General features: G+C 41.1%; 1 protein-coding gene across 2 annotated transcripts; it reads right to left on the reverse strand.

The window, feature by feature from the left end:
- Nucleotides 1-76: 76 nt before the first annotated feature.
- LOC115106627 (WD repeat-containing protein 26-like) lies at nucleotides 77-12,610 on the reverse strand. Of its 2 annotated transcripts, none has more exons than XM_029629544.2 (14): nucleotides 11,958-12,610; nucleotides 9,623-9,722; nucleotides 9,368-9,424; nucleotides 8,322-8,458; nucleotides 7,856-7,953; nucleotides 6,771-6,927; nucleotides 6,224-6,362; nucleotides 5,914-6,054; nucleotides 5,553-5,672; nucleotides 5,297-5,442; nucleotides 5,116-5,194; nucleotides 4,904-5,033; nucleotides 4,423-4,617; nucleotides 77-3,511 (listed from the first exon to the last, which is right to left on the reverse strand). In XM_029629544.2, exons 1-14 carry the CDS (start codon nucleotides 12,248-12,250, stop codon nucleotides 3,438-3,440), a joined length of 1,866 nt encoding a protein of 621 aa, XP_029485404.2. In that variant the 5' UTR covers nucleotides 12,251-12,610; the 3' UTR covers nucleotides 77-3,437. The 2 variants fall into 2 exon arrangements, with proteins under 2 accessions (XP_029485404.2, XP_029485412.2); XM_029629552.2 differs by having other exon boundaries at nucleotides 77-3,521.
- Nucleotides 12,611-12,703: the final 93 nt, after the last annotated feature.

Consider the following 12,703-nt stretch of genomic DNA (forward strand, 5'->3'; position numbering starts at 1 on the left):
TACGCATGTTCTGAGAATATAATCATTTCTGTGGCTGTGTTTCGTAAGCTGCTAATTATTAACGTCACTCACGGTCTTAAAACCCTGAATGCTTTATTGAAAATATACATACATCTTCTACACGACATTACATAACAGTACAATCACTTTTTGTAATAACACATTTAAATGCAAAATGGATTCTTCCGAACCTGGCCGCTAACAAACAAACCTAACGATGGCTTCTCACCTCGCCAAGCATTAACAGCAAGGAGTGGGAAATAAGCCCCAAAATAAGGTAAGTCTCAAAAGAACAAAAACTTGCATAAGCTGAACCTAGAACACCACATCTGTGATTGTTTTACTGTTTGATCTGTACTGAGGTGTGTCTTTTACAGTCTTCTGTAACCGAACAAGCTGGTGGTGGCTGTAATGACCTGTGGGCAGGGGAGATCTGTGTCGCGGAAAAATGCTTAGCCTATATGCTGTTCTTACACTCTCATTATACATGCCATAACATATACAGATATAAAGCGCATACTATATCAGAAAAGCTCATTTTGCTTGACTGTCCAAAAGGAACAATTTGTACATTATCTGACACACTTGTGTACAAATGCATTACACATACATGATTAATTGTGGTCAAATAAATTAACTTATAGAAAATGAAATGGTTGAAGAGGCCAATGATAGTACAGGGAATATGAGATGAAGTGATACATGAAACAGAAAACGATAGTAACAAAATTCACAAAAGCCATAAAAAAAAACTAATGTCAGCCTGTAATGAACACATAACAAATCAGGACAATGAAAAACAAACAAAGCAGCAAATAAATGCTAATTTCACCACAGCTAGAGAAAAAAGTGGATACACCAAAAACGTAAGCGCTAAAGACGAGGGATAGGAGAGAAGGGAACAAGTGATAGGCATGGAGAGAAGAGGGAAATGGAGGTAAAATGAAAACAGCACAATGGTGGACACATAAATGAGATCAAAGTCAAGGAAAACCTAGTCAACCCCATTGCTGATACAACCCAGTTCAAACAGCAAGTTTAAGCAAGTCCTTCCCCCACTACCTAACCTCTCCACAACTATAACCTCCTAAACGTTCCCATTAGAAAGTTAGCCTCAGCACGTGCTTCACTAGGTCTAGCAAGGAGACTGAAGAGTAAGAGCATAGCCACCATATAATCAAAAGATATTTAGCTGTGAACCACAGGTGGTCAAAATGGTTTCTTCTGGCAGCAGTGAGGCCTAAGCAACATGCACATCAATCTCACCATCCCACCAATTCGGGGAAACAAAGCTACATCAATTTAAAATGATATTTTACTGTGTTAAAAAAACACTAAACAAACGTAATCATCATAACCATACAAGCACCTCCAAGATTCACTTAGATTTGAGGATTTGAGTTAAAATGCCTGTAAGTCCTATCATTTAAAAATTGCTAAAAGTTTGAGGTAAAAAAAAGAAAGAAAGTAAATATTTCCAGGGTGTGAAAACCACAATCTCATATACGTTGAGACGTTTATTAGAGGCAGCAATGAATAAACCAATAAAAAAATGACTTTCCTGTTGGAAGAACAACATAGATATACAGTGCTGTGAAAAGTATTTGCCCCCTTTTTGATTTTCTCTATTTTTGCATATTTTTGATAGTGAATGTTTAACCAAAACCTAATATTAGATGTAGGGAACTCGAGTTTACAAGAAAACTGTATTAACAAAGTATTCCCCTGTGTTTTAAAAAGCAATTGCCCCCTTACACTCCATAACTGGTTGTGCCACCTTTAGCTGCAATGACTGCACCCAAATGCTTCCTGTAGTTGTTGATCAGTCTCACATTGCTGTGGAGGAATTTTCACCCACTCTTGTACGCAGAACATTTTGGGGGGTTTCAAGCATGAACTGCTTGAAATTCCAAAAACTCAAATGTGTTACTTTTTAACCATTTTCATGTAGACTTGATTGTGTGTTTCGGATCATTGCCTTGCTGCATGACCCAGCTGCTCTTCAGCTTCAGCTCACAGACCAATGGCTGATATTCTCCTGTAGAATGATCTGATACAGAGCAGAATTAATGGTTCCTTCTATTAAGGGAAGTCGTCTAGATCCTGAGGCAGCAAAGCATCCCCAACCCATCACACTACCACCACCATGCTTGACCGTTGGTATGAGTTTCTTACTGTGGAATGCAGTGTTTGGATTCGCAGGACATAATGGGACCCTTCTCATCCAAAAAGTTGACTCAAGTTTGCCAACAAAGTACCTGGATTATCCTCAAGACTCTAGGAAGAATGTTCTATGGACAGACTTTTCAAAAGTATAACTTTTATGAAGACATGGGTCCAATAACACCTGACGAAAACCAAACACTGCATTCCACAATAAAAACCTTAAGCATGATGGTGGAAGTGTGATGGTTTGGGGATGCTTTGCTGCCTCAGGACCTGGGTGACTTGCCTTAATAGAACAAACCATGAATTCCGCTCTGTATCAGAATTCTATAGAGATTGTCAGGCTATCCCTCCGTGAGCTGAAGCGGAAACCCAGCTGGGCCATGCAGCAAGACATTATCCAAAACACACAATCAAGCCTACATGAAAATGGCTAAAAAGCAACACATTTGAAGTTTTGGAATGGCCTAGTCAAAGTCCAGACCTAATCCCAATTGAGATGTGGCAGGATTTGAAACGAGCATTTCATGCTTGAAAACCCACAAATGTCACTGAGTTAAAGCAGTTCTACATGGAAGAGTGGGCCAAAATTCCTCCACAGCGACATGAGAGACTAATTAACAACGACAGGAAACGTTTGGTTCGAGTCATTCTAGGTCAAGGTGGCACAACCAGCTACTGAGTGTAAGTGGGCAATTACTTTTTCAAACAGGGGTGTTGCACAACTTTGTTTATGAAAATAAGTATGTAACGGTTGTGTTATTTATTCACTCAGGTTCCCTTGATCTAATATTCAGTTTTGGTTGAAGATCTGATAGCATTCAGTATCAAAAATAAGCAAAAGGAGACCATTAGAAAGGGAGCACTATATATACCCTTATCACTCTCCACCACTACAGCCCTCTCTATATATATCAACGTACTAATCATGACAATAAATAATATTATCAATAATAAATAATAAACTCTCAACGAGGCAGGTGAAAGGTGGCAGTCCTGGGGTTAGCTCCGAGACAAAAGAGGATGGGGCCTGGCTGAACACAGGAGGTGCAGACATCAGACACTGTGAGCCACACAGGTAAGAGGTGGGAGACAGGTAAAGAGGAGGTGGGATGTCACAGTCAAGGTGGCTGCTTGGTAATCAGTTAATTTCTGTGATTTGTCTGACAGCTCCGTGTGTGTGACATTATCACCTGCTGCCGGAGCACAGCCCCAGGGCCAGACCTCCAGAAAGCAGCTGTCAAAATGCAATAGTTTCTCTGCTTCATTTGTTAGAGTCTAGTGTTGTTCTCCTGGATTCGAGAAGTAGTGTCTTCTGCTCCAAGGTCACCATCAGCTGTCCATGCTACAACATTCTTTCATGGAGAGAGAGAAACAGAAGAGCATTTTCGTTTATTTTTTAAACATTTATTTATGCCCATCTCCTTCTTCGGACTACAAAAATAAACTTTGTTTTTACAGTTTAAAAAAAAAATGTTGTTACATGCAGTCTACACACATTTTACATACACTTTTTACAAACATATATATTTTTTTACAGTAGTTACATAGCAAGAATAAAATAATTTGATATTTTTATATACATTACATCTATATAGAATAGTACTTATACCTTGCGTTGTCAGTCAACTATTATAGAACATGAGCTTTTAAAACCATACCTCAGCTATTCTCAGTCCATCCCACCTATCGCCGTAAACCGCCCTCATGATTTCTGTGCTGCTCACATAAAATCTGAACCCGTCTAATCCTATAGGATCTACATATTGTAAGTTAAACATAAATATATTTTTTACTTTGTTGATTGATTGACTATTGGCTTTCTAAATCTCCCAACAATGCTATACGTAGAGTTCATTATAGCAGAGCATTTGCATATATATTACTTTTTCTTCTTGGTCCACCCCCACACAATATACTTAAAAACCTACAAATTGTCCTTTTACACCACATTTGGTCTCATAATTACAGTGTAGAGGCTATGGTAATAATAGACACTGAACCTAAAAACATAGGGTAGCCTAGTGGTTAGAGTGTTGGACTAGTAACCGAAAGGTTGCAAGTTCAAATCCCCGAGGTACAAATCTGTCGTTCTGCCCCTGAACGGGCAGTTAACCCACTGTTCCTAGGCCGTCATTGAAAATAAGAATTTGTTCTTAACTGACTTGCCTGGTTAAGGTAAAATAAAAATGGCAGATATAAAGAGGGCTCTAGACCACTAGTTAAAGTATGATGACCAGTCAAATAAATCTGTACCGTTTAGCCCCTCAGCGTCCTGGACATCAAGGAAAGGGGTGGGCCCCCAGATTCGAACGGTGCCGTCGTCTGAGGCGCTGGCCAGGAGACCGGGCACTACAGGATTCCAGCTCACACAGTTCACTGTACGTGTATGACCTGTCAACTCTGCGATGGGCAGCTCACTGCGCCTGTGCCAGATGTACACTTTGTGATCTGTAGATGGACACACAGCATAAACCAGACAATGCAAGTGTTACATATTCTCCTCTACCTTTTCCTGGGCCATGTTCATTAGGCAACAAATGGAAGAAAACAGGCCTTCCAAAAAAAAAAAACGTTAATTTTCCTTTGCAAACGTTTTCCATTGCATGAGCTAATAAACTGCCCTGACGTGTGAGTTAGTGTTGTTATACTGACAGGTTTACAAATAGTACTGAAAGTAATGTCAAAGCATAATTTAGACTCAGATGAGATCGACTAGAAGGGGACGTGGCCTTACCCTCACTCCCACTGGCGATGAAGTCTTCGTTGTGTCCTCCAAAGCAGGAGTGGATGGTGTAGAAGCCCTGTGTCACGCCCTGATACTTCCTCACCAGCACCCGGTCATGTAGGTCCCACAGGTGCACACCCTACAAGACAGACAGACCGGTGCACTCTCTGACAGCTCAACATAATCCGAACCAACCCCCCCACCCAAGAAAAGCCACTCACCTGAGTAGCCACATTCAGCAGAGCTAACCTCCCGTTCTTTGAAACTGTGAAAGACATGATTGGATGGTCCTCCTGGACTCTGTGGAAGTCCATCACAAACAGACAAATTAAAATGACAGAACTTGTATAAGCACAGGATGGGCCTGGTGATTAGATATGACAACGGATGGGACTAACTTACATGTTTCTGTCCGTAAGGTCCTCAAAGTTGTAACCACGGATACGCTGGTGTGTGTCTGATGCCAGGACGGTCCGAGCGTCACCCAGGCACCACAGGCACTGAACCCTTACTCCTTCCCACGAGTCCAGCAGGTTACCATCCAGATCCTGGGGATAAGGTTATATCAACCTCAATGCACTGATTAGTCCAACACACAATAGCTCAATCTGCCCTTATGCTGGGACAGACAGGTCACACCCTGATGGAAGACACTCACACACTGGTAGAACTGGCCCCTCTGGCCTCCGGTGACGAAGCGCTTGCCGTCTGGATTCCAGGCCACACTGGTCAGACTGTCCTCGTGTGATTGGCTCATCTTTGTCCGCAACTCACCCGTCTGACCAATGACAAGAGACATGGGTGAGTGAGCAGGGAGGACTTTAAAAAAAAAACCTTTAACCTTTTTTTTTATGCCTAGTAATAACATGACAATAACAACTACCATTTCCATCTTGGTGAGAGGGTGTGGGTAAATTAGAGATGACTTCCACAACACAATCATTGAGGAATAGGACTTTGTAGAGGACTTTTGATCTTTCCAACAAGCATTCTGGATAAAAAAGTCAATCCAACGTTACCTGTACGTTCCACAGCCACAGCTCTGAGCAGTCATCGGGGCCACAGGCAATCAAGTAAGTGTCATCAGGGCTCCAGGCCAGGTATGAGACACCGTAGGCGTGGCCCTCAAGAGTCTTCATCAGTTTCAACTGGTGACTCTCCTGTCAATCAGCAGCACAGTTATCACCTCAGCTAATAATTTCCCCCAAAGTTCACATCTTCCCGCCTCCGCCACCCCTTTGAAACCCCCCTCTCTTATGCTCTGTTTACTAAAACCTGATACACTTATCAGCATGATCATGGTTCGTCTGTAATGAGAAAGGCTCCTACTGTGTTGACATGCCACACGATGACTGTGGTGTCTTTGGATCCCGTGGCGAGTTTGGTGCCGTCATTGGAGAACTTGCAGAACCACACTTCATTGCAGTGTTCGGTGAGGATCTGCTGGGTGTAACAAGGGAACTGTTTCCTGTAGATAACAACACTCAGACGTCATGGAGAGAGGACATATAGGAGATAATAAGGTTTTGTTAATTCCAGCTAGCGTGGGTAGCTAATAAACATTTTTGAATCCAGGGCAGATAGTGGCAATGCGCTATGGTTTTTGAATCGGTTTAAATGAAGCACTTCACTTCCATTAGGAAATGTGAATGTCAGAAAACAAACGTTAGTTAATGGCGCGTGAATCCATACAATCATCACATACAATCTTGTGACATAACAACCACAATAGAAACAAGACAAACTATTACTGGGAAGTAAGACCATTACAACTACAGCTGAGGTCCAAGGCAAGGCAATTTTGATGGACAAATTAAGGGAATGAACACAGGAAGGACAGACAACTACAGACAGAGTATAGAATGAAGAGCCTTACAGGCTGCAGGCGTGGTCCAGGAGGAGGGACACAGAGTCCAGGCCACTGTCCAGCTTGGTGTTGTGGTAGAGGCAGCGCTCTCTCTGCAGCTCCACAGCCTGCCTCAGCAGGGTCTGCAGCCGGCGCGGAGGCAGCATCACAGAGGGAGGCAGGTACGCTGCAGGACAGGAGACAGGAGGGAATGAGGCACAGTGTGATATGATTGGAATGAGGGGAACAAAGAGAGAGGGAGAGTGATACATTGTTTAAAAGAGACTCTATCCTTAAAATGTCACTCGGAAAAGAAGAGGAACAAAATATCTATGTTTAAAGACCATCAATTCTGGAGTTTTAGGTTCCACATGAACCTATGAAAACTCACGGACGCTTAATAAAGCACAAACCAAGTTTATTCACCCATTGGGCCGATACAGCTGCATAAGACAAAGGACATATTCACACAAGCACTGATATTTAACCCTTTCTCCTATGCTGAGTCTCCTCCTACACATCTGAACAGCCAATGCATCTCTGTTGCTAGACAGAACCGTAGTGATATCTGTTCTTCCTCACTTCATTCGACCTGACCTCTATCCCAAAGTGCTCACTCACTCACGGGTGTCATTTCGACTCATACCAGACTGTCTTTTCTCCTCCCATAGGATCCCTGATGGCTAACAATAACATATCCGGACAGAATGTATACGTTATACATTTCCCTCTCTCCCTCAGTGACATGAATAAGTATATTTCATATTCTCAGAACCCAACAAGAGGAATTAATTTGATAATAAAGGTGTACTCATCTTAAACAAAACTGGGGGGTAGGCTGAATGTGAGGATGTGGTATGTGAGGATGTGTGTGAGAGATGTGTATGTGTGGGTGTGTATATGTGGGTGTGTATGTGTATGCGTGGGTGTGTGTGTGAGAGACGTGTATGTGTGGGATGTGTGTGTGAGATGTGTATGTGTGGGTGTGTGTGTGTGAGATGTGTATGTGTGAGATGTGTATGTGTGGGATGTGTGTGTGAGATGTGTATGTGTGGGATGTGTGTGTGAGATGTGTATGTGTGGGTGTGTACGTGTGCGTGTAAGATGGCACTCACTCTGTAACTTGTCCAGGAGTTTAGTGCGGGAGGCAGTGCCTTTACCCTCCCACTCTGCCTTTGCTCTCAGGTCCTCTGCATGGCTGCACATCAGGTACCTTGGAAATAGATGTCATCAGCATTAGGCTACCCTGCAGGACTCACCCCCAGCACCACCGAAGACAGACAGAGAATCCCATTATTCAGTCAAAATCAGCTAAAATTCAAAGTCTAGTCAAAAATGTGTTTATAATCAAATCCCATACCATCGACCATACTGAACGAGGATTGGCTGTACTCCAACACAAAACACTCCTCACTCATGGAATAGTTAGTTGTCACACATTGCAATGGACATGGATCAACTCCGTTTTAAAAGGAACTACAAGTGACAGCGGTTTCAATTTCAAAAGAGGCTTAGCTCTGTGATCTAGGCTATTCCTTTAGGGTGGGGTAGGGCATTAGGACTGTGATCAGAGGTAGCTACCCGCTCAGGATGTGGATACGCTCTGTGTTGTACTTGAGGGGAGTGAGCTCAGCTCTCAGGACCTGCAGCGCCTCCAGGACCTTGGCATCCTCCAGATACTCCAGATACTTCTGCTGCAGGAGCAGGAACTTCATCCGCTATAGAGGAAAAAATAAGATGGGCAGGGGAGGAAAGGACATGTACAAATATGAGTGCATTATGAGTTAAGCACATACATCTTTAAAACATATCAAAACGGTTGTCTGTGAGGAAAATGTAGCCTACACATCCTACTCTTTTACTCTTGTCCGCATTCAACTGTAGCTAGTGCTGAGTGATTAACCGAAATGTTGGTAATTTTTTGCTTTTTAAACAACTAATTGAAAGATGTCAGTTCAATTATTTGAATTCGGGTTTTTCTGTGAGCGCAATGCGCAGTTTCTCTAGAGATAAATCAGATCAAGCCCGAACTGCGCAATGTAGTAGGGAGTTTCCAACAGGCCAATATTCTACATAGTTTTGTGCAGAACACATGGTAATTACCTACAATGACAAAAGCGAGAGAGAACGTGCAATCAAGAGGGATAGAGAGCAGTTGCTTTGTGAGGTTTCGATACCTGAAAATACATCATCTAAGATTGGTAGTTGGTATTCAGCAGTCATAAAAGTATGCTTTATTTCCGCCGAAGAACCACTAAAATAGTGATTTTGTCAGACAGCATAAGCATCAGCTCTACAGAGATGACGTTGAATGAAATAATTGCCATCAAATAGGCCTAAAAAAAATGTAACATACAGAAAAACTGAAATATTTTATTAAATGTGAATAGATTGTGGTTAATAAGTGATAAGCAGTAATGGGCAGTCCTTACCATCATGGGACTTTTATAAAAAATATACATATTCTCTGTGTTGTTACAGCATTCAACCCACATAATGCATAGTGCATTTAATGGTAAAAACAATAATTGAAAACAGTGATTATTTTATTTTATATATTATCGAACCGAAACCGACCTCAAAACGCACCAATCACTCAGCACTAACTGTAACACTGTTGGGCTTACCACAATAGCACTTGGAGAATGCATCAATGCTTTCAGCTCACTCAGGTCACTTTCAGCCTATATTCAAACCCAAAAAATAGACACAGGTTATTTTCTTTTTTCTAACTACTGTACATTTCAACTTAATAAGCTAAATTGTTGTTTAAAACATTTGAGAGGAATGAATAAAATAAGTCCATATGTAGAATAGATGTTTTGTGTACCTCTAAAGTTAGATGACTTAAAAAATAAAAACATCTCAAATGGTTTCATTACCTTGTCCCACTCTCCTTCCACCACATGGTTGCAGAACTTCGTGGCAGAGGAATGCTCCAGTCTGCAGCCAGACTCCTGCATCAACAGGTCCACTGTCTGACTGTAGATGAGAGGGAAAGGGGAAGCATGTGCAAAGGAAAAATACAAAGTATTTTCAAATGTCAAATAGCATTATTTTATGTAGAGGAATTCAACAAAGAAATAATTCATTTGAATCATGTCTACTAACTTATTACTTGGTCAAGTACAATATCACAATGCCTGATAGGGTGATCATTGTATCTTCATCAATTACTTGCCAAAGTCCTAAACAATTAGACTTGTGCTGTATCAAATATGTAGACATATCTTTAAAGTTGGAGGCAAATATGATGACCGTTCAATTTTCAAAATTCTTCATGAAAACAGATCAATTTCACGTGATCTTGTGGCTTGATTGACATGCAAATACTATCAAGAAACCAAACATTCTCAATGTATTCTGGACAAGATTTTCCAGTTTCCATGGTCTTGGCAACTCGCAAGAGTAATGTTATTGTAAGCATATTTTTACATACACTTAAAAAATGTATATATATATATATATATTAGATGTCGACCGATTAACCGGAATGGGCGATTAATTAGGGCCGATTTCAAGTTTTCATAACAATCAGTAATCTGCATTTTTGGACGCCGATTATGGCCGATTATATTGCAATCCACGAGGAGACTGCGTGACAGGCTGACCACCTGTTACGCGAGTGCAGGCAGCAAGGAGCCATGGTAAGTTGCTAGCATTAAACTTATCTTATAAAAAACAATCAATCGAAACATAATCACTAGTTAACTACACATGGTTGATGATATTACCAGTTTAACTAGCTTGTCCTGCATTGTATATAATCAATGCGATGCCTGAAATTGTGTCACTTCTCTTGCGTTCAGTGTAAGCAGTCGGTATATGCAGCAGTTGGGTCGCCTGGCTCGTTGCGAACTGTGTGAAGACCATTTCTTCCCAACAAAGACCATAATTAATTTGCCAGAATTTTACATAATTATGACCTAACATTGAAGGTTGTGCAATGTAACAGCAATATTTAGACTTAGGGTTGCCACCCGTTCGATAAAATACATATTTCTGAAAGAATAAACATTTTGTTTTCGAAATGAGTCTCCGGATTTGACCATATTAATGACCTAAGGCTCGTATTTCTGTGTGTTTATTATATTAGAATTAAGTCTATGATTTGATATTTGATAGAGCAGTCTGACTGGGCAGTGGTAGGCAGCAGCAGGCTCATAAGCATTCATTCAAACAGCACTTTCCTGCATTTGCCAGCAGCTCTTCGCAATGCTTGAATCACAGCACTGTTTATGACTTCAAGCCAATCAACTCCCGAGATTAGGCTGGCAATATTATAGTGTCTATAAGAACATCCAATAGTCAAAGTTTTATGAAATACAAATGGTATAGAGAGAAATAGTCCTATAATAACCTACAACCTAAATCATCTTAACTGGGAATATTGAATACTCATGTTAAAAGAAACCAGAAGCTTTCATATGTTCTCATGTTCTGAGCAAGGAACTTAGACGCTATCTTTTTACATGGCACATATTTCACTTTTACTTTCTTCTCCAAAACTGTTTTTGCATCATTTAAACCAACTTTAACATGTTTCATTTTTTATTGGAGACTAAATTGATTTTATTTGTGTATTATATTAAGTTAAAATAAGTGTTCATTGCTCATTCAGTATTGTTGTAATTGTCATTATTACATACATACATACACATATATACACATATATATATATATATATATACATATATATACATATATATTGTTGCTCATTCAGTATTGTTGTAATTGTCATTATTACATACATACATACACATATATATATATACATATATATACATAAACATAAATCACATATACATAAATCGGCCGATTAATCGGTATTGGCTTTTTTTGGTCCTATATACTGTATATATATATATATATATATATATAAAGTCTGCATATGGCTGATGATTAGGGAAGTGTTAGGCTACGTAACGAGAAAACTCCCATGTTCTTGTCATTTCATGAACTCTCATTTCTGGACCCCAAAGTAACAGTTAACGGTAGACAGCGTCCTACCAAGACCAGCTAAACTGTGCCATCTTTCTCCCTTCATCAATTTTCTAAAGGACCCGTGCTGTATTCAATGTGACCTCTACAAAACTCTGTTTATCTCACCGAACTAGTCGCTGTCAACATGACGACTTGCTTTATTCGCGCTTATTATGAAGGATACGATTTAGCATCAGCTGACAGCTAGCTAGGAAGTTAGCGAACGTTACTTACTTAAGTCCTAAATCGTGTAAATGTTGCCCTATAAGTCTAATGACATCTTCCTCTGACTGAGAGAGACGCTTCTTCTTTTTCACGGAGTTTGCTTCCGAAGACACGGCGTTGTTGGATGCTGCTGGGGCTGGGATACCGACGTTGTTACTGACAGAGTTCCCATTGTTTGTTGTGGATAGTCCATTAACGTTAGTGTGAGCTCCCCCGGCGGAGGACGGCTCTCCGTTTTGCGCACTGTTGTTTAGGCAGGACAGCTCCGAATCTTGACCCTGTCCTGCCCCGTTGGCCTGCATGTTATTAATGTAGATGTGGGCTACACTGTGCGGATTTAATCGAATGACAGGAGCAACGGGTGAATTGGGAAAAGTTAAAATCCCCACAACTGTAGACAGGGCCGCTGACCCAATTGCAGCCCCAAGCTCCCCTGCTCCCTCCACCACCGAAGCTCGGTATTTCTTCCGCGGTGGCGGCGACACTCCGCCGGTTTCCGAGTCGGAGGAAGTGGAGGCCAGAGTTAATTCGCCAAGGGCGTTGGTGACAGAATGCTGGCAAAGGTGTCAGAGACGAGACAATAACTCGTTTTTATCGCGGAGCTTCTCTTGTTATTGTTGCTCTCCAGTCAGCTGCAGATTCATTATGGATATTGAGACGCAATGACGTCACCGGAAATTCCGACACTACCTTGTGTCCGGGTAGTCCATTTGTGGCCCACTTGAAGTTCATACTGAACTTTGTTTGTTTCACAA

This window comes from Oncorhynchus nerka, linkage group LG3 (assembly GCF_034236695.1).
Source record: "Oncorhynchus nerka isolate Pitt River linkage group LG3, Oner_Uvic_2.0, whole genome shotgun sequence".
In the NCBI taxonomy this organism is placed as follows: Eukaryota; Metazoa; Chordata; class Actinopteri; order Salmoniformes; family Salmonidae; genus Oncorhynchus; species Oncorhynchus nerka.